This window comes from Amblyomma maculatum, chromosome 10 (assembly GCF_055883805.1).
Source record: "Amblyomma maculatum isolate TAMU_Amacu chromosome 10, ASM5588380v1, whole genome shotgun sequence".
NCBI lineage: Eukaryota > Metazoa > Arthropoda > Arachnida > Ixodida > Ixodidae > Amblyomma > Amblyomma maculatum.
Genome location: NC_139353.1, coordinates 88721730 through 88744730, shown reverse-complemented (window position 1 = coordinate 88744730; position 23001 = coordinate 88721730). Strand labels below are relative to the sequence as shown.

Sequence of the window (23001 nt, the reverse complement as noted above, 5' to 3'; positions counted from 1 at the left end):
TGGCAATCGTTTCAGAAAAATTTATTCAAATTGGCTAGGTAACCAGATTGTCTCATTTATATTAATTGTGAGTACTTTACACTATACAATCGTCATAGTGTTCCACGACCTCCGCGTCTCTAGAATTGACCTTACATGGATAAGGCCAATACACGAAGAGCTATCTCTCTAGCATGGTTTAAAGCAAGCGTTCTGCGTCTGGTACTGCATAAGCTGCCACAATAAGCATAAATTGTGAATTTTCGCACTGCAATGAGCGAAGTATAGAAAAACAAATAATGTGGAATATTAGAATATAGAAGCAAGTTCGATGTGATTGAACAATTCACATAACAGTGCATAGGCACCGGTAAAGCAGGTGTGAATTGTACTTAGGCCCTATCGAGCATGGGGGGGAGCTTAGAGGTCATGGTTATTGCTTAATAAACCGATATGTTCACCATATAGTGCATACTTTAGGACGATCTTGTCCTAACGATCGCAAGGTACTGTGCCTCAGTAGTCGAATAATTGGCTTCGGCTTTTGAACGGGACCTGCGAGCGTCCTCAAGACGAGCGCTTCTTTGAACGTCAACGGTGCCTAGACCACCTAACTTGCCTCGTCGAAAATTTGAGTTTCAGCACTTTCATCAAGGGGCTCAAGGATAGGTGGGGACTGTGATAGGCGCTTAAGTTCCTTAAAAGTTTTCTCTTATCGCGCTTCCCATTTAAAGGACATGTCTGCATTTTTAAGCTGCGTGAAAGCTTCTGCGTTACTCGAATTGTTTCTCACAAATCACGAGTAGGAGGGTCACAGCCCAGGAAATCCTGAGCACTGATTTCTTGTCACCCTTTTGTTGAACACACTCTATCGCAGACATTCTCTGCGGGTCTGGGCGAACTTCATCCTTGCTTACGGTACGGCCCAAGAATAAGTGCGCTTTTAGTGAATTTGCACTTTTATGTTTGTAAAGTAAGCCCCAGATACATCGTAGCGTCCAACACTCCGCGCAGACTTTTAAAATGGGGTTAGTGTTTGGAGAGCAAGCATCGATATCATTTACCTATGGCAGATAAATTTATGATTGAATTACAGCCAGTACATCATCAATTGCTCGTAAGAACATTGCTGGTTGGCCGCGTAGTCTAAAGACATCACTTTGAATTCGAGGAGGCAGTATAGTGTCATTAAATAGGTCCTTTCGCAGCCCACTTATTTTATTCTGTTTGCCAGTACCCACTCTTTTGATCACTGAAAAGAAGTACTTAGCGCTGAATAGATACATTGTGTCATCGATGCGATGAGGGTAGACATCCCTGTTAGATAACCTGTTCAAGCCCTAGTAATCGACCCAGAAGAAAACTCGTGTTTTGTTTTCACTCCGAAAAAGTGGTAACACTCAAAAGCTGTTTGATAATCATTTGCCAATAAAATCGCAAACCATTGTTTCAAAGTGATTGCGAATTTAGTGCCGTTCACTGATCGGTAGACATTAGAAGCATAGGCGCAGACGGAAGGCAAATTCGTCATTGACAATGCGGTACTTGGCCATCGCATTTCGATCCACCTCCTGTGCTCACGTAAAGCACTTGTAGCTTTGAAGAAAGGTGTATCCGGCGCTTGCCTGCTTCCGGGTAGCGCTCGGTTGGTGTCGAGCGTCAGCCATCAGCGTTGGTTAGGTGCATCGTTTTCCAGTTGGCCGGGGAGGACAAATGCATCTGGATATCTGCTAGTTCCTCTAGGAAAGCGATGATCGTGGGCTTGATGTGGTGCTGATGTTCTTTTGTGAAGTATATCACCAGGACCTTGGCTTGTCCGGTATCGAGATGGTAATGGTTCTTGCGATGCAGAGAGATTGTTCCAAAATCAACTGGTTGTTTCATCAGACGAGGCTTTGGTGGCTATCATTAATCCAATACCAAAGTGTACGATGACGTTTGATTAATTTGGAGATCTGAATCCTTCATCGGAGATGTTTACAAGCGTTATGGATCAAGCTGACCTATCTGTTATGGCATCGTCCTTAAAAAGCTTGAATAGTTTTGATAAAAGGTCGATCACTGCTACATTTAGACGTTAGTTGATGCTCATTCTAACGTCAAGGGGGAACTGTTGTGGTTTATGCAGCTGGAAGGTTAAGTAAATCCTTTCACTGCTATCAGGTGGCGTATGGCCTGGAGAGTGTAATAAGGCCAGTCCCAGCTGAGTGAATCAGCGGAGAATCTTAAGTAGTGTATAGGTTCTTGATCTTGGCACCGAACGGCAGCTCTGCGTTGACTAATACCACATTGACAGCTCCATTACTGGTGTTCGTTTGCCTCCCTCCATTTTACATTTCCCTCGGTGGTTGTCTTCAGGTCCGTCATCTACTGATGTTGAGGCCGGGTCATACCGTCTTCTCTTCGCTTTGAAGTGGTGTCATTTTTAAGTCTGATTGTATCGTAGTAACTGTTGTACCCAAATGCAGCGGTGGTGCAATGGTGACCGCATTGTCATTCGCTCTCAAAGGGAGAAATTCGGTTTAGCAGCCTCACTTCAAAATGTTGAAATATTCAGTTTTTCTAGGAGGACTAAGGCATTTTTGAAGATAGCTAGCTAATGGCACAGGGACAGAAAGCGTACTGTCAACGATGATCCGGAACGGAACAACGCGGAGACTAGGCGTGCACTTCACTGCGCAGAGTGGCGTCACGGTGGTAGCTTTTAAGAACGGCGTCGAGGAGCGACGATGGCAATACTGTTTAGGTCAGTTCGTCTATATCTGCTGTAGCGAAGGATGTGGCTGGCTGTTCCCACCTTAAAATATCAGTCAACATATGTTGAGTTTTCCAGGCGTCGCATTTCCTGGTCGCAATACCCTTTCTCAAACCTGGCAAGTTGCCAACCTCTTCAAGCAGTTATAGGCCCATAGCATTAACATGTCTCGCAAAAGCATTTGGAAGTGTTATCTTAATACTAGGCTAATGTATATTATCGAACTTTAGAAACATTTAGACATCCAAATAATGTGGTTCTAAGAAGGCACACTCAATAACTATTCATCTTGTTCGCTTAGAGAATACAATTCGTGAAGCTTTCATCCACAAATAACAGTACCTAGCAGTCTTTTCAGACATGGCACAAAACTTATTTCACCACCTGGAGGTTCGCGATTCTCCGCTACCTCACCGACCTAGGCATCCGCATCAGATCACATAAGTCCAGGAAAGATTTTTGGTCCAATCATTCGTTTCAGTTCCGCCTAAGATGAACCTTTTCAACTAATTTATTCAGGAAAAAGGAGTACCGCAAGGTTTTACTTTAGGCACTCCTCTCTTCATCATAAAAATGAATTGCATGGCTAAAATATTTCAAAGGGCATAATGTATTTAATTTATGTCGACGACATCCAAAAAGCATGCAGGTCATCTAGCGTATAAACATGTGAGCGGCAGGTACAGTTGACACCAAATAAATTAGCAACTTGGGCAGACAGAAGTGGACTTCGCTTCCCTCCACAAAAACAGTGGCGGTTCGTTTCTCAATCAGAACAGACTTGCAGATTGATTCCACCATGTGTCTTAATAAAAATGTATGACCGGTAAAAACGAACATAGCTTTTTAGCCATAGTGCTTGACAGAAAACGCGCGTTCCTATCCCCCCCCCCCAAAAAAAAAAGTCCTCGAAAATAAAACACTGCAGTCTTCTAAAACACTGAAAGTGTTCTCAGAGGAGCACTGGTGATCAGATAGAACATACCTTATGCAGATCTATCGCTGTGTGGTACAGTTCTCTTTGTACTACGGATGCATAGCTTAGCTTATGGTTCTGCAAGACCATCATATCTACAGAAACTAGATACTGTGCATAACTCCGGTTTGCAGCTTTCATGCGGAGCACACACATAGTTCCTAGTATTCTCAGCTTGTATGCAGAGAAAAATGAACCCCCAGTCGAAAGGAGGCCAACTGCTCTTGTACTTATGTTCTAAAAATTCCATTTATGCCGAAACACGTCTCGTCCACACGTAACGACGTGCCCATCCAAACTGCTGTGGAATGCCAAAGCTCAAGCCATAAGGTCCCTGCTTTTGAGACTTGAACAGGTGTTTCTGAGTTTCGGAATGTACCCTGCCTTGAATGGCTCCACGACGTAGCCCGCTCCCTCTATGCTACAACAATCCTGCAATCTGTGACCACATTTACACACAGTTTCCTAAACTAAAACCCCAGAGCAGCACATTATGCAGGAATTCCTTAAACTGCAGGAAGAGTACATAAGCATCAAAGCCTTTTATTTCGATGGGTCGAAAACTAACGTACACCCTGTAAGTGCAGTTGAGTGAGGAGATTGTGATGGAATAATAAGACTTCCGCATTGTGAATCTATTTACACTACTGAATCTCACGCCATTTCTGTTGCTGTAGAAAAAATAATGAGAGATAACATCATACCGTGCATCATTTACACAGATTTCCGAAGCGTTCTCACAGCTCTTAATCCCATAAATAGAGTCGCTATCTTACTCAGAGACATCTTACAGAATATAACAACAGCAGTGCTCGAGGATGTAAGATAAAACTTTGCTGGATCCCGAGTCATGTGGGCATTCAAGGCAACGATAGAGCAGACACATTTGCTGCTAAAGTCTTTGACAAGCAAATGAAGAGTATAAATATATTTACAGACACTGTATGAAACTTGTACATAGCAGACTGAATGACAAGTGGCAGTTTTCCTGGAATGCTGACGGGGATAATTTATTACACTTAGTAAAGCCCATTTTTGTTGAATGGAAATCGTGCCGGCATGAGGAACGTTTCGTAGAGGTAATTTTATGCCGTCTCCACGTTAGGCACACACATATGACACACAAATTTCTGTTGAGAAAAGAAGACAAACCCCTACGTTAATAATGTTGTTGGGCACTGACTATTTACCACGTTTTATTTTCATGCACAGATCTGGAAGCTATAAAATATTTACCCTGTTTTACAGAATACATTCCTTTTCATCAAAAACTGATTTTAGTCGACGATGGAGCTGTTATTTTCTTGTATGTTCAGTTTTTTAAGAGAAGCAAATGTCTTACACAAACTGTAGAATGAAATAAACGTGCTCCAATAAACAAATTATAACAATGTGCTTGGCTCATCATGGGCTTACTGACATAAAACAAAGCGCTTCTTTCCCTGTGTTTTATTGTGTACTTGTTCGTGCGTTGATGGCTGTAAATGAGAAGAGCTTTCAAGGCAACGAGAGAGCCGATGCTTTTGCTGTTAAAATCCTTGACAAGCAAATGAAGAGTATAAACATTTTTACAGAAACTGCATAAAACTTGTATATCTCAGACTAAAAGACAAGTGGCAATCTTCCTGGAACGCCGACGGGGATAATCAACTACACTTAGTAAAGCTCAATTTTGGAGAATGGAAGTTGTGCCAGCAGGAGGAACGTTTCGTAGAAGTAATTTTATACTGTCTCCGCGTCACACACACACACACACACACACACACACACACACACACACACACACACACACACACACACACACACACACACACACACACACACACACACACACACACACACACACACACACACACACACACACACACACACACACACACACACACACACACACACACACACACACACACACACACACACACACACACACACACACACACACACACACACACACACACACACACACACACACACACACACACACACACACACACACACACACACACACACACACACACACACACACACACACACACACACACACACACACACACACACACACACACACACACACACACACACACACACACACACACACACACACACACACACACACACACACACACACACACACACACACACACACACACACACACACACACACACACACACACACACACACACACACACACACACACACACACACACACACACACACACACACACACACACACACACACACACACACGCACACACACACACACACACACACACACACACGCACGCACACACACACGCACGCACACACACAGACACGCACGCACACACGCACGCACACACACACGCACGCACACACACGCACACACTCACTCACTCACTCACTCACACACATGACACACAAATTTCTGCTGAGAAAATAAGCCAAACCCTAAAGTGAATAATGTTGGGAGGCACTGATTATTTACCACATATTATTCTCATGGAACTCTTCTCTTGGAACTATATAACAATATTTACCCCGTTTTACAGAACACATTCCTTTTCACCAAAAAATGATTTTTGGTGCCGATGGAGTTGCTAATGCTTCTTGTATGTTCAGTTTTGTAAGAGAAACAAATGTCTTACAAAATAGAGTAGAAAGTCAAGCTAGTTGGTCAGACGACATGATGTACCACGCTGCAGAGTAGGTGCTGACAAATAGGAGAGGTACACACACACACATATACACACACACCAACACATAAACAACATAACAAGGCATAACACCATAACAAGACATAACAAGGCAGCATTGTCCTTGTTTATGTGTATGTGTGTGTATGTGGTTGTGGGCCTCTCCTATTTGTCATCGCCTACTCTGCAGCGTGGTGCATCATGTCTTACACATACTGTAGAATGAATCAAATGTGCTCCAATAAACATATTATAACATTGTGCTTGGCTCATTATAGGCTTAACTGCTTATGCGCCATTAAAACCGACACAAAACAACACGCTTTTGTCCCTTTGGTTTCTTGAGTACTTTTCGTACGTTGATGGCTTTAAATAAAAAGAGCTTTATTCTCCCTTCTGGCTGTCTATCATGCATTGACATGCACATGACAGATACTTTTTATCCATATGCCTGACTACTGTAAGGCTTCCAAAATGAGGACCCGTTGCCTTGACGAGCGCCAAAACTGTAACATTTGGCCCGTACCATGATGGCAAATAAATTGAATTGAATTTATTTAAAACTGGCATGTTGTGCTTTATACATAACTGAGCACAGTTGCTTACGCAGCTAGATCTGCGATGGAAGAAGCATTGCGGGTCATTTGCTCCTCATGTCATTCGTAGACGCTTTCAACACATTCCTCTTAATTCTTCCTATATTATCAGGGAAGAGTTTTATTTAATGTAGAACAGACTTATGAATTCCTAATAAGGGGTTCCGGATTTTTAAACCATTGTACCCATTGTTAAAGGATGCTATTCATTTATATTCATCCAGCCACGCCTCGCCAGCTTCATCAAAGCACTATTGAAAATGAACCATGGTGTGTGGCAGTGAAGGACAATTTTAACCGTTAGTCTGGGCTCAGATATTGTCGAAGCTAAAGCGTCCTTCTGGGGTAGAGTCTGAGACTAGTAGTCAGCACTGCGGATGGCGACTGGCTTAGTGCACAGTAGACGGGGGATTCGAGGTTGTACGTTGAGGTTTGTTGTCATGGCCTGTTTGGAGTGTACAAAGCAAACAGCACTGCGTCCAATAGATGTCATTTAATGGTAATGTAGAAGATGTTGTTTAAGCTGCTTTTTTCACTGCGCGCGGTGGTAAACGCGCCAACACTGTACCTCCCCTTCAGGAGACGGAGTCGTCCCACGGAAAGGTTTTTAGCCGGAGTGGAAAGAGGCAGAGAGATGTCTCGTTGCGATAAACGAAAAAACGCGAGAGGGCAGCTGGAGAAGGTAGCATGATGTTGTCAATTTGTGCAGGCCTTAGACAGTCGAGGGAGACCATCATGTCGCGACCGTTTACGCGCAGCGCACACTTTTTGTCGCCCCGCGCACAGAGAAATGGGGTCGAGTATAGGGAGCATTATGTGAGGAGCGGGAACATTCCACGGGCACAAAAACGTAGGCGCTGTGTGTCAAATTGCGATGGCCAAAGAAAGACTTGTACTGGCGAGCGCGTGGTGGAGGGGCGCTGATAGTGCACAGGAGAGTAGTTAGCGTAAGATATGGTATTAGGGCAGACGGCGCTCTTGGCAGGGGGGCAGACGATATTGGCCGGTGGGCGCGACGATGTGCCATAGACGAGATGAGAAGAGGCATGTCCGAGGTCTTCCTTGATGGCCGTCCGAATTCCTAAACGGACGATTAGTAGGGAAGTGGCCCAGTGCTCCGGGAGGTCGTATGCCATGAGCAAAAGCTTCGGCTGATGGTGTAGCCTCTAGACCAAGCCGTTGGCATGCGGGTGGTAAGCTGTAGTTTTGAGCTGGGTGATGCCGAGTAGCTGAGTCAAACTAGCCAAGAGTGTGGGCTCGAACTGGTGACCTCTGATGGTGATGATCTCCGCTGGTACGGAGAAACAGGGCGGCACACATGGAAATGAGTGCGGAGGCAAGCATTTCAACGGTGGAGGCCTGTATAGAGCTGGCTTACGGCTAGCACGTAACACGGTCAATTATAATTATTATATAACGGTAACTGTGTGATGATTGCAATGGTACTAGGTGATCGATGTGAATAACAGAAAAACGCGAGTCGTACGGCTGAACATTTCCCAGAGGAGTGGTAGTGTGACGTTTAATCTTGCATTATTGGCAGCCCTGGTACAGTGCAGCCCAATTGTGAACGTCAGCTTTGAGTCCAGGCCAGACAAAACGCTCCGCAATTAGGCGGCGTGAGGCACGGCATCAGGGATGAAAATGTTGGCGAAGATCATTGAAAACGATGAGGCGAAAAGGTACAGGAATATAAGCGCATGTGCATCCTGTGACAGGGTTCACGTTGCAAAGAAGGTTGACGCCAGGATGGACAACAGGATAATGCACAGGGCACAGGTGTAGATTATGAACATCATGAACAAAGTACTTGGAGCTCTTCAACCTGCTGTTGATACCGAACCAGATCTGCTAAGATGAAAGAAGGAGATGTAAGTCAGATACACGACTGAGTGTGTCGCCGGTGGTGTTATTGGCACCCTGATGTGTCGCATGTCGGCATAAATTCGGGTAGGAAATCGAAATTCCAAATTTCTCTTTCTGCGTGCAATGACAAACTGTTACTGATACATGTTCTCAATTTTAATGTAAGAATATGTGTGGGGGACAGGGACCTCTATCAGGCTTTCACATAGCCTTTAGTGCTTGCCTCCTCTCGCTTGTATGAGGAATCAATAAACCAATTTTGAATTTCAATTAGGTAGGTGGTCTTAGAGGACGAGAAATCGCTCATGAGTAGTTGGTGGCCTGTGAAGATCACAAACTAGCCATCTGCCAAAGAAAAGGGAAGTCGTTTACTGCGAGCTAGGTCACGAGCAGCTCACAGCCGAAACACTGTATCGCTGTTCTGACGATGAAATATTCTTAGATGAAAACCCAGCTGGACACTATTCGCCATTAAGAAATTACTTCAGGAGGCTACCAATAGCGGTGCTTGAAGCATCCACTGCGAGGCTCGTGGGTGCATCTTGGGGCGGGTGAAAGAGAAGGGGGCAGAGGCGAGGCCCTCCTTAAGGGCAATAAAAGCAGCTTGGGCATCGTCGTTACAGGTGAGAGCGGGTGCCTTGGGTTTCGCCAGCCAAAGTAGATTTGTGAGTGGATAAATAACAACGCGTCTAAGAAAAACATATGTAGTAGTTGACAAGGCTGATGAAACTGCAGAGGTGCCGTATGAGTCGGGGGTAAGGGGGGGAGGGGGAAACCCGCTAGTGCTTTGACTTTATCCGTAAGCGATTGGATACCGTTGACGTCCACGATATGTTTGAAGAACGCCAAGAATTGAAAGCCAATTACACATGTGTCGGTGTTAAAAATGAGTCCGTCTTCGCCTAAACATTCAAAGATGAGGCGCACATGACGGAGGGGCTCGGAGGAAGAACGGGCGAAAAGGACATCATCGATGCAAGCGAACACGAAAGGGAGACACTTGAAAAACAATGTCAGTGAAACAGTCGGGATGGTGTTGTACTAAGTGGCAGCGAAGTTTCCGGAGCCGAAGAACGAGGAGATGCCACAGAGGGGGACACTGCTGGAAATGCGGCGAAGTACAGAATCTTAGCCGCGTGGTCGGCTAATGTCATAAGGGGCGTGTTGATTGCCGTCGCCAGTAAAATCTTCACTGTAGGAGGGATGCGTTGTAGCAACCATTCCCGAAGAAGCTGAATGTCAATAGAGGCTGTGCGGTTGCCAAGAAGGCCCTGCATGGGCTTAGGAGGCTGTGAGTGACGCTTGTCGCCGAGCTATGTGGAGCTGCTGCAGCTGTAGGATGACAAAGTGTGTTCCAGAATGGCTGCTTTCAATTTGTTGTACGGATCCGCTGCTAGGGAACTTGCCAGAATGTTGCGGACCTCGAACACGACCTCTGCAGCAGCGAGACCTGAAGCTAGCCGAACTCGCCAGGCGAAAAGGGGCTTCGGGTAGCATAAAACCATTCGTCAGGTTTCCTCCGCTTATATTCATTAGATTTTGATGTCGCGTTCCGCAATAAACAAAAGCGAATAGTTTTAATGAACATCATCTTAAACGCATCTTCTGTCCTCGTGTATGTAAAAGAATAACCACTAAAACATAAACCGAATACAAACCTCTACGCGAAAGCAAACCGGAAATTTGATCGCTCAAAAGTGACCACGTCACCTATCCATGCGGCCATTGCTGATGTTAAATTCATTATTTTTTCATATTACAGTACTCTGTCTAACTGTGAAGACAATTTATGCCTTCACAGTCTAACATTTCAGATGTCTAATATTTTGTTAGATGTCTAACATTTTGTAGAGGCGGCCTCAGTCTAAGTGGCAGGTATTTAATCCTTAACTGTGTTGGTGGTTTCAAAGACACCACTGTAGCAAAGTCTTTTATTCTTCAAAACGCTGCATAAAAACGAGACGGAGCTAGTGGACATAACTAAATCTGGCGCAAAGTTACCTACCGGTGCATAATTTTGCTCTTGCAGATTATGAAAAACTTGTAACTTGGGTAATGGCGAACGTAATTCAGTGCGTGCCAGTTTAATGCATATTTTCGTTCTTTATTCAAGACGTGGGCTGCAAGGAAATGTTTTGTGCTAAGGCTGATTTCTTTCAACAGAAGGAGCTTAGGTGATCAATGACTTCTAGTAACAGCAAAGAGATTTTATTAATCCTCTCTGTATAAAGTATTCACTTCGCATTGTTAATGAATTTTAGCCGTGGTCATTTTCACAAATCGTGGCGTGTGGTGTGGCCCATCTGCATGCCAAAGCTTAATGTGCTGCTTGTGATGCCGAAACACTGCATTAAGAATTTTCATTTATTTCAGTGAAGAACGAGGGCAACTGGAAGAGAAGTAAGTGCACCTTTTACGCATCTACCGAAATTGCAAGAAGCTTTATAAACTAGCTGACCATTAATTTGTTTTGAGTGTTGCAACGTGATACGCGTCAACAATAATGGCTGTGCTAAAATGGCTGAATATACATTGTTCTCTAGTTATGAACAGTCAAATCTCATTCAGCAATTATTATATGAGTGCATCGCTTTTATGCAGCCGCAAAATAAGGAAACAAAGCATGTACAAATGCCGGATCCTCAGATGTCCGTAGGTATGTAGAAAAGAACAAAACATGATGCGCTTTTGTGATAGCAGAAAAGCGCATTATGTGACCTAACGCGATAGTGTATGTGAAGGTTACCGCCAATTCATCGTGATGGTATAACGTTCGTAAGCGTGGAGTTTTCATGCAGGAAAAAGGAAAAAAAAAAGATTTTACTCTTATAAATGGCAAAGTATGGATAGGACGAATAAGAATTGTCGATAATGCGAGGATCTATGAGATTGGTCGCATGCGAATTACGAATCCTAGAGATGTTACGGTCAATGTCGGCGATTTCTATATTCCACATGATGCATATACTGAGCTAATGCCTCTATTTAATATTCAGAGGCCTGGCTGACAACTGTTTGGTCAACGCCACAAATCATTGTATCTAGAACTGAGGAAGTTTCTGTGAAAAAGTTCACCCTATGAAGCTTATGCAATTATTCAGAAATACAGAGCCTTACCGCCTCAAGAATATCCTTGCTGTTTCCGCAATATATTCGTAAAAAAAAATAATAAATGCGACTACAGCATGTTCGCAAATGAAGGCGCATTTGCTGGAAAAAGGAAATCATGCTATTTCGTGTCGATGCAGACTAAGGCAACATTCTATGTCGCATTGTATTAAAACATGCACGCACACCTTTTCAAGTAACTAACGCTGCTGCATGTATGCAGACTCCGCTCTGAGCGTGTGCGCGTAATTTCCTGTGTAAGAGTTACGCTTCAAAGCACAATATTGCTGTGAATAGGTGGACTTCTAGGCAGTTAGGGCGCTGGAAGACAGATATCAACACATAGTGCGCCGCCACTCTCCAGACGCTGAATATTTTGCCAAATATTGCCATCGAGTCCGAATGGCGCTAGGATTTCAGAGAGACACTCACGTAACACAGATCCTGCAGCTGAAAGAATTTGATTTTCGGCAACACAAGTCATTCTGGGTGTGCACGAGAGTTTGGAAAGTTCCAGCCGAGCCTAGTTGGAACGTCCAATTTTGGCCTGTCCAATTAGCGGTTGGTTTTGATTACGTTTTTCAGGCCGCTGCCATTATTAACTGCATATACAATTAAAGACATGCAGTGCAGTCACTCTAACAGACCTAAGGATGAATGTGAGGTTAACGTGCAATAAGTATTCACGATTTGTTTCCTCAATTCCAATCTGGCAAAAAGAAGTTTTCACTTGGAACCATGCAAAGCCATGATCGAAATCGGTGCTTGAATTTTGTAAAAAATTGAATTTCAGACTAGGTGATCGATTTTGGTAGCGAAGTACCGGAATTAGTAGGCGAATATGTCTACTTAGGACAGGTAGTAACAGCAGATCCGGACCATGAAAAGGAAATAAGAAGAATAAGATTGGGATGGAGCGCATATGGCAAGCACTCGCAGATTATGTCTAGCAGCTTACCGGTATCGCTGAAGAGGAAAGTATATAACAGTTGCATCCTACCTGTGCTCCACTATGGCGCTGAAACGTGGAGGCTAACCAAGAAAGTTCTACTTAAGTTGAGGACAACCCAGAGGGCTATGGAACGAAACATGGTAGGGGTAACATTAAGAGATAGGAAGCGTGAAGAGTGGGTCAGAGAAATAACTCAGGTTGCCGACATTCTAGTGGAAATTAAGAAGAAGAAATGGGCATGGGCAGGACATGTAGTGCGAAGAGAGGATAGCCGATGGTCGCTTAGGGCAAAAATCTGGATTCCAAGGGAAGGAAAGCGTAGCAGGGGGCGGCAGAAAGTTAGGTGGGCGGATGAGGTTAAGAAGTTCAAAGCGGTCAAGTGAATGCAGCTAGCACAGAACCGGGCTAAGTGGAGAAATATGGGAGAGGCCTTCGCCCTGCAGTGGGTATAGTCAGGCTGATGATGATGATGATCGATGTTTACTAATCTAAACTTTTTGCATGAGTAAAAATTGACCAGCTAGCCTAGAAAGTTTTACTTGAGAGTATGGTTGTGCATAATTACTCATTTGTTACATATCTCCTCAATCTTGAGAGATTACCAAAATTGAACCACAAGCATTTCCTTACCGTCAGGTATAGAAGCAAGGTTGCTTGGCGGTCATCGTTACCAGTCGTTTTGCGCTTTGTGGCTACTAGCTTTAAAGTGATTAAGAAGAGTCGTGGTAAAAATCATGTAAGAGTGGAAAGAGTCCTGAATGTCGTAGGGACATGCATGCGTGATAAAAAAAAAATTCTAAAAGAGAAGGTGCTACGAAGCAACAGTTATAAACAATTAGCTGCGGTTGAGCTTTAGTTAAACCCGGTAGGTTGCGTAAGCAAAGTCGACATATCTTGTTTTTCTGTTCTTTCTTCTTCTCCTTCTGCTTTTTTTTCTTCTTCTTCTTCTTCTGCGGCGCGGCGTGGCTACCGACCGGGTTTACCCAACGCCTTGAAGAAGGGCCCCATCTGCGATCGCTATAATGGCAAACGTTGCTACTGACAGAGTTTATGCGACGGGCTGAAACCTGGCGTAGTATTGTTTACGCAATAAAAGGGGCGGAAAGGGCCTCCACTGAAGGAGCATAATGAAAGGGGCTACAAAATGTGGGTGCAATAAGAACAAGCCAAAAATAGCAGATAAAGTAACATCATGAAGTGATTTGATTTTTTTTTCAAACCCGACTTAAGAGAATGCTAATAATAGTTTTCTCTTAACATTATTTACGTACCCCAATCAGTAGACACTAAGAGGACTCCGTCGCGAATGAAAAGCTCTCCTTATCACTTTATTTTAGTCACATCTTCCCAATCACGTTTTTCCTTAGACGCTGTGCATATGGGTTGATATATTATTCCGAAATTCTGCGCATGCAGCAGACTGGGTAAGGAGCTGTGCTACTGTAACTGGAATGTCCACATTACGACTGCCAAATGAAATGATTATGGTCGTTAATTCTTGAGGAAGAAATATTTTGAAGATAATCAAGCCTTATACCAACAAATAAGCGAGGCTGAATATATTTTGTCCAGAATATTTGAATAGTCTTGAGGCAGTCAATATTGTTGTTTTTTAATCTAGAGCGTTAAATATATCTTTGAAACATTCCGATGTCAGCGTTCTGAATTAATAAATTACGCGCACGTCTTAGGAACTAGATCGTTCTCAGGAAAATTGGCCAGACACTCCTAATCGGTGCTTTATTCAGCGTTAGGAAATACCTGACATGACTGACTTGGCATCAAATGTTGTAGTTCCATCAAGGAGCGTACGAAGAATGGAAATTAAACTTCCGAGAACTTCTGTTATCGGAATTCAAATAGGCTTCTTGGTGACCGTGAAGGCTCCTTTATATGGCCTGGTAAAGAGCAACATTATATTTTTGTCACCTGGATTTCTCCGTTATTTGGTAGTTGCAATCGTATAAATAAACATCATTTTTTATATCTTGGAAGCATAAATAAATGAATCAGAGAATGGCAGAATGTAATAAGACATGAGCGGACGCAGACAAGGATCCGCACTAGAAACTGCGCACGACAGTTAATAAAGCTTTCTGGGCATCACATTACAGGCGAAGATCACATGTACCGTGACGTTTGTTATTATTTTCGAGGCCTGTTCACCGCTCCCGAGAAGATCGCGAAGTTGGAATACAAGTTGTAATATTAATGCATTCTCAATACCTGCGCATGTGGGACGCTCTTAAATGCATTCAAATTGTGCGAAATAGAAAGGCGCAGTTTCTGTTTTACACAGACTCGAATTGTTCCGTTAGTCTCAGGAACTAAATCCGCGGCATCCCGGATATTCTTACAGTTCAGTTCAGTTCAGTTAAGTTCAGTTGTTCAGTCGTGTCCGACTCTTCGTGACTCTATGGACCATATCACGCCACGCTTTCCGGTCTCTCACTATCTTGCTTCTCCGGTGACTCTCAACCTTTCCCAACATCAAATCTTCCTCCAGAGACTCCTCTCTTCTCATCAGATGACCAAAGTAGCTGAGCTTGAACTTTAGAATTTGACCCTCCAATGAGCAGTCAAGGTTTATGGCCGACAATATCGACTGATTTGATTTTCTCGCAGTCCAAGGAACTCTCAAATGTCTCCGCCAGCACCACAATTCAAACGCGTCAATTTTTCAGCGGTCAGCCTTCTTCACAGTCCAACTCTAGAATCCATACATCACAACTGGAAATACCATAGCACGAGTTATACGGATCTTGGTTGGCAGTGTAATGTCTCTGCTCTTTACTAGGCGGTCAAGGCTAGCCATGGCTCTCTTTCCCAGAAGCAGGCGTCTTCTAATTTCACGGCTGCAGTCTCCTTCCGAGGTAATCTTGGAGCCCAAGAAGAGAAAATCTGTCACAGCTCCACATCTTCTCCCTTGATGCTCCAGGACGTGATGGGGCAAGACGCCATGATCTTTGTCCTTTTAATGTTCAGTTTAAGCCCAAACGTCTCACTCTCTTCTTGTACGCGCATCAGAAGTCTCTTGAGTTCCTTTTCACTTTCTTTACCTGCATGTTTTCCATAATAACTGGGGAAGTTAAGTTGCTTCATTATATTGTCAATTGGCGTTCCATGCTGTCATTCAGGAAATGAAAGACGAAGTGTCATTGTCGGCCTGACGAAGACGACGCTAAGTGAGTAGGGTTAGCGATGTCCATCGAGCCTGGCATAGTGTTACACACTACAGTTGGGTTCCCACCCGTAACCATATAGATGAAATATATTATTCTTCGAAAGCCTAGTGTTTTTGGTACTATAGTATTAGTACACTCTATTTACAAGGCAATTCCGGTCTAAGAAGAGCTATGTTCTAGACTATATTTTTCCAGTGTTCGCTAATAATGACAGCCCTTGTCATGGCAGCAATGATAGACGCGTGATAGAAAAACTCGAGGCACAGTTCAGGTCCGCCTTCAAGGGCATAACAATATATAGGCAATTATTCCCATCTGCCAAATCTCCTTTAGAGTCCTTTTCAATGAAATGAAATTTGCTACTAGCCCGAAATAGTAATACTAAATTTTTTTCTTGTAATATCTCACGCAGTCTCTATCAAAGAGTTACATTGGAAAGGGTAAACGACGAAGACAGCACGGCTCGTGTAAGGGAGCTATGAGAAGAATACATTCACCCAGGTCCGAGCGTTTAACTCAGATAGCAAGGGTGCTGCAAGGCGGCTTCAAATCAATCCTTCTATTTCAAAAGGAGATTGTCGAGGTGGCAGCTCCTGTCGAATCAGCCTTGGAACATGGTCACATTCCTTCAGATGTCTCTATACGTCCAGCCAGTGCATCATGCTAGCCATGTGCTATCACCTATCAATGCCACGTCCTTCATATTTCTCGCACAGCGACTAAGGGGGATTATACTGGACAGAACCTTTTACCCACTCGCGTAATTAAAGTGTAGGACAAACAAATTCCTCATTAAAGACGTAAACACTGCATTGAGATTGATTCCAGTCCCCGGTTCGCCGTCATCATGCCATCTATCATCCGTGCACTTGCAACTTCATGAATCAGTCGTCTCCCCGCCAGGGCAGTGCAGTAGTTAGGGCGTTCGACTATTGTGCTTACGGATTCGATATCAAATCTCGGGCTCTGCGGCCGTATTTTATTGGAGGCGAAAAGCAAGGCGCCTGTGTGCTGTGCGATATCAGTGCGCGGTAAAGAGCCCCAGGTGCGTGAAATTTCCAGAGCCCTCCACTGCGGCGTCTCTCATAGCCAGAATCGCTTTGGGAGAAAAAACCCATAAAATAAACCAAACCAATCAGTCGTCCCTTAATGTTTGCCTCTATTAATGTACCCTTAACATAAACACAGAAGCTATCATTACATATGCAAGACGCTCAACGTACGTGCTCCACCTCCTTTGGCCATTTCCTGCAAGCATTGTGCAGTGCAGCAGAGGCAACGTGCATTTTTTGTATCAGCTTGCAATCTCACAAGAACTCCACGGCCACGACCCTTGCCCTCTCATCTAGAGTGGAAACCTCATACGACACGCCAATCTATAAATTCCATTCCAAGTCGTAAAACAAATGTCACCTGCCGAAAGTTACCACATAAAGTTCTATCCCGCGATATCGAGCAAGCTGCTGGTAATATTGTAAAGAATGTTACTTTAAAGTTTCTGCGTAAATATGTCTTGTAGCTTTGTTTGCAGGTTAGCCACAATGGTTTGTTCTCAACGGATACATGACGAAAATTTCGCGTGCCTTGATATATATCATGTCATTCCCATGTTCGACACCACGTTATTCTTCAAGGTGTACTACCTAGATTTTTCGAAGTTGTAACGTTTAGTAAATGCACTTTTGAAAAATTGTATTATGGTCGTAAAGCGTTGAGCGTTTACACGTTCTTTCTAAAGGCGAGGATATTTGGCTAGAAAATTGATATGGTTGAAATTATTTATATTTTAATAATCACAACATTAAACAGATTTTGTCATATAAAGCGTGAAAAATTGGCTCATTGTCCACGTGGGCGAGTTAGTGAATGGCAACTGACAGATGCTTTATTATTTATAGAGAACTCGACATTTCCATTGCAGTCAAGGAAACTGCAGGATCGCAAACTAAACTAAGAATTAAGGAACTGGGCAAGAGAGGTGAGCTAAACTTTTATTTCTTGACACAGCTTGCCCTTGTATGAGGATTTGTGCCACAGGTGAGGTGTTTCTATCGTTTTCCGATACAAGCCGTCACGCAATGCTTCCAGCATTCTTCTATCAAATTCTTCTAGAATATTCGTCGATACCAATAGCACTCATGAGCAGGTGCTACCCACTTATTAGTTTGGGCACTGCCACATTGCCACTAGCTTCTGCTATGTGTAGGAAAACTAAATCTATCACCGTGGTCTAGATCCATACTGCTGGTAGACGGCCACCTCTCTGCGGCGACTGGCATACTAGCAAGGTGCTCCAACAGCATATATTTTATTGCAGGGGCAACTCCATTTCAGGATGAACTATATTTACTGCAGTGAGGCAGGATGCTTGCACAAAGCGGACCCGTCACCCTGGCTCTCTAGCTTCAACGCTCGGTTGCTGATCCGTAGTGCCTGAGCTAGAACAAACTGGCGATGGCTGCCCCGTTTTCTGGAGAATAGAAATCAAAAGGTGTGCGTGTGCCGCGCGATTAAGGAAACATAACAGGCAAAATTAAAAAAAATATATATATTTTTTTAGTTTTAGGTAATTTAGTACCAATATTCCATCCTTTAAGCAGTCAAGTCATTCATTTGCGCACAAGAAAATATTTACTCAGAAATAGATTTTTTCCAAAACCTAGGCGGCAATTATCCACGTCCTCATTTGACGCCTGCTTGAGATATGTGCCTCTTCCAATCTGAAAACACCATTTTGTTTTCAGCACATATTTTGGTCGCGTTTAGAGGGAAGGTTGCCACTCATCTGACAGCCGTGAAATGCTAGCTAGCACATTTTGGTTAGCCAAGAAAATATTCAGACGGAGCTGGATTAGTAGCGACTCACGTATTTTGCTCTCGGTTTGGCGTGTTTTCTCGGGCAACCAACTTTTTTATTTTGAAGCTGGATATTTAACGCTCATCAAATTACAAAGACAAAAAAGTTGTTAGGTGATCGATGCTCCCACTAAGTCGCTCAGCAATGACACCACATCTCCGCAATCCAATCCAGCGGCGGTGGCAACGGTCAGCCCGCTCGTCTGCACTAAATCTTTCACGCCCGGCAGGACGCATGGCAACCATAAAGACAAATGTTCGTGACAATTGCTATGACCTGATTGACATTAACTTTCTCTCGTGTGCCATCTTTGAAATCTCGAGCAACATGGTTCGAGCACCTGTTAAATATCGGAAGCCTCAACTCGATGTACTCATTCATGAGGCTCCTTGAGTACGCGTAGAGAACACTCATGTTTGGTCTTTTGTGACGCAGAAAGGAAGAAGCAAATCAACGTAGTGAATAAAGCGCGGTGTTGATTATTTGTTTTAATGGGGAACCATTGAGCCACATCAAAATCAGCCAGGCTTCGTTGCCTAAGAGAGCAAGCTGCCGGACTAGCTTGTATAAAATGAAGAATTTAGAGCTATATCGGAATGATGCATAGAGTATAAGGCACATCTGACTTTATCGTAGGCACTGGAATAATACGATAAAAATGGCGGCGAGTGAGAACGCAGGGAAAATGTAGTTCAACAAACGAAATTTGTGGACTTTCTGGCTCGAACCAAGGCTGTCAGCGCTAGAGGGGAGCAGGCAGCGCATAGGCAAAGAAAGTAGTCGGCACAAAGATAAAGAGGATCATCCTGTGGTGCGTGTAAATAAATAACCTGTGTTTCGGGTGTGTTCAGACGTTGCAGAAAAATACTGCTAGAATGCAACAGAGCAGTACAGTGGCCATGCCAACGTGCTAAGGTTTGAATACTCATATGAAGCACCGCATGCACTCGACTTCCTGTTTCTACCAAGGCTTGAGACCTTGAAAACTACTGTCGATTTGTAGGTACAAGTTCCCAATATCTTTTGAATGGAAGCCACTTAAGATATTTCAGAACAATCTAATACTCTAGGGAAGCCCGAAAATATTACCAGAAAATGTTTATTGAAATAAGAAATAAGTGCAAAAGTGCAAGAAAATGCGACTACACAAAGAATCATAATTCTGCAATCGCACATCTAAGTCCTATTTACCCTCTCTTAATAATTTGTTTCAGTCAAGGTTTCTGAAAAAAAATGATGCTCGACTCCAATACTGAGAAACTGCTATAATATAGTCCAAATATCTTCCAAAATATTATTTTCTCTGCAGCATACCCTTTTCTCTGTGGCATAATTCGTTAATATATACTGATAAAAGGAAAATCGTCGAATCAAAATCATCTAAAAATACTATAAACGCTACTTGAAAACATCGTGCCTCACTGCAATTACGCCAAGGTTCGCTGTGAGAAGAGAAAACTCAGCTTTCGTGGACCCAAACACATCTATAACTACAATAAAGCACTACTTTAAAAATCTTGCCTCGCTGTAATCGTGCCACGCTTCTCTCTAAAAATAGCCAAGTCAGCCTTTCCTTGGATTATGGGCTTTTCAATGCAGAGGCAATACCCCCTTCGCCTTCCCAACTCATCCACGAAACAATGGGCTTCCCGTGGTTCAATCTGTGTTCCATCTTCTTGAGCCTGGAATGCCCCGTTCAAGATCACAGGGTATAAGAGGGGCGTCAAATGCCAGTGACGTTTTCTCTGCAATATACTACCAGCAGAAACGAGGAGAAAAGAGCAATGTTGTACTAATAATGTGCTGCTAATGCTGCGTTAATTGATTACATGATATTTTGTCGTAGCAAATACATTACTTTTCACAAGCACGGAGGTGCAGTAAGCGGTGTATATTAAGCCTGCTAAAGGATGGCGTGTATATTTTCTCCCTTTATTACCGATGAATTATACCTGGCTACAGAACATTGAAGTTGTTATCAACTTAAGTGAACATGTCTTATTTCTACAGTTTCAGAAACACTTCCTCTCTCGAAGGGTAACAATTACCCCGTATTGTACGCTGACCCTTACTGCATAATTCTGGGCGCTTTTGAGACGGAACATGGTAAGACAATTTTACCACATACAGGCTAGTCTCAGACCGTGTCCTGTGAAAACCTTGTTTTATTAAAAAACCAAGATCCATTGCATATATGTAGCACGTGCTAAATAATTATTTGCAAACTTTCTGCTAAGAAAGTAAATTAAAAAAATTCGAACAAGCTTTGATGAGCAGCCTCTGTTTGCGAATATTAGTCTACGAGTTAAGCCTCTTGCTCCTAACCCTTTTCTGTTTATTTTGTGATGAGACTTTTTTGACAAAAAGGTGAGATAGAAAGGATAATTTATTCGCCAATATTCCACCAATAAAAAGTTGTATTTTATTACCTTGAAAGTAATAAGTAAATGTGTTAGTACTCAAAACTTCCTAGCAGATTATGAATAAATGCCACGCAGGAATGTTCCAACCGTGGGAAACACATATTTTTTAGAATTTCCAGGGATATCGCAGCATCCATTATACAGTTCTACAATATGTGTATTATTGAACATGCAAACTGAAAGTGTTCACGGACCTCAAATTTTCTGTCTTTGCGGTTTTGTAATACCTAGCGTTTGTACGCTTAGTTCTACATGAAGTTAGCTAGCGTTTGCACAAAGTACACAGCTGTAGCAAAGCTCCTCATCTCAGGATGTTTACCCCTCTAAGTGGAAAAATATAGCTATGTTTACTTCAGAAAAGCTCATGATATTGTTACCACCTCGTAAGGTGCGATTCGGCGAGTATTATGGCGATTACTGCGACAATACTGCTACAACAAAGAGAGAAATGCAAATCGAGGCAAATATATGCATAACTGCAGTTAGTATAAAATTATATTTTAACTGCTACCATCTTACAAAACCAAAGCATCTGAAATGCTCGCCCGACAACCCCCATTCCTTTACCTACTACGGCTACCACTAACACGACACAAAATAAAGGTAACACGTGTTTAGCAGCTTAACCTGAAGATAAAAAAATAAGAACGGTATGTTGCACCCTCTTACTAAGCATTGGCAAGAAGACATATTCAATTCTGAATTAAGTTATATATAAGAATATTATCTGCATCATAAAAGGGAAGAATAAATGGTATGCGAAAAAATGCAAACAAAATGGGCAAAATCCGCACCATTTCATCGGTGGCAGTTCTGAGTGCCAAATACAAGGGTGCCGCCACATTTCTTTATAAAGAAAAGTATTTATACAATAATATGACCACTAGTTCCAATCAGCATTATGACTACGATGCTGCACCAAAGTTGCAACAACGGAGATTAAATACAATGATATGGTATGCACTTACTGTGAATAACCACAAAACATAATTTGAAAAAAAAAAATGTGCTGCTTTCTAAAACGTTCCTTCTTGCTTCTCAAAACCGGCCAATGTTTCCTTCTCCTTTGTCTTGTGACAAGCAATTATCCACCAGCATTGTTGTATGCATTGTTTCAGACCAAGCAGTGGTCAGAGAACATTTGTCAGAACGAGGTTCGTCCGTCAATATTTTTTGGGATCACTGGTGGTGATTGTCTTCTTTCTTACCGCAGGGCAACCACCGTGTACAATGTGAGTGCCAAACGACCACCCCATGGAGACCCCAAGACAGTGCCTTTTCATTATGTTTTCGCAATGCGGTACTCCAGTCCTTAAAGTATATGAAAAAGAAAAAACTACTTGCGATGCACTTACGCTCCTGAAGAAAGCAAACAATAAACATTCTTCAACAAAATATCTACAGTAGCCCTTCCTTTATCATTTAAATTAGGTTAATTGGCCTGAACTTTAGCAATGAGAACATACCACTTCGGCATTTCAAAGGATGCTGGATGTTTTACTGCCACGTTAAGGTTTTCACCTTACATTCGGTCACGCGAATCGCCAGTGGGAGCTGATCACATTCCCGTGTCACATAAATACATCACTTTAGCGGATGGGCTATGTGCACTTGAAGGAATAGTGAAGTGA

General features: G+C 43.0%; 1 protein-coding gene across 1 annotated transcript in view; it reads left to right on the top strand.

The window, feature by feature from the left end:
• The window catches only part of LOC146176969 (uncharacterized), a 38171-nt gene extending 15410 nt beyond the window's left edge, over positions 1 to 22761 (top strand). Inside the window, exons 3-6 of the mRNA XM_084581059.1 lie at positions 11219 to 11245; positions 17989 to 18068; positions 20958 to 21053; positions 22584 to 22761. Coding sequence (XP_084437185.1) covers positions 11219 to 11245; positions 17989 to 18068; positions 20958 to 21053; positions 22584 to 22606 — 226 coding nt within the window. The 3' untranslated portion in view covers positions 22607 to 22761. The remainder of the gene's footprint in view (positions 1 to 11218; positions 11246 to 17988; positions 18069 to 20957; positions 21054 to 22583) is intronic.
• Positions 22762 to 23001: the final 240 nt, after the last annotated feature.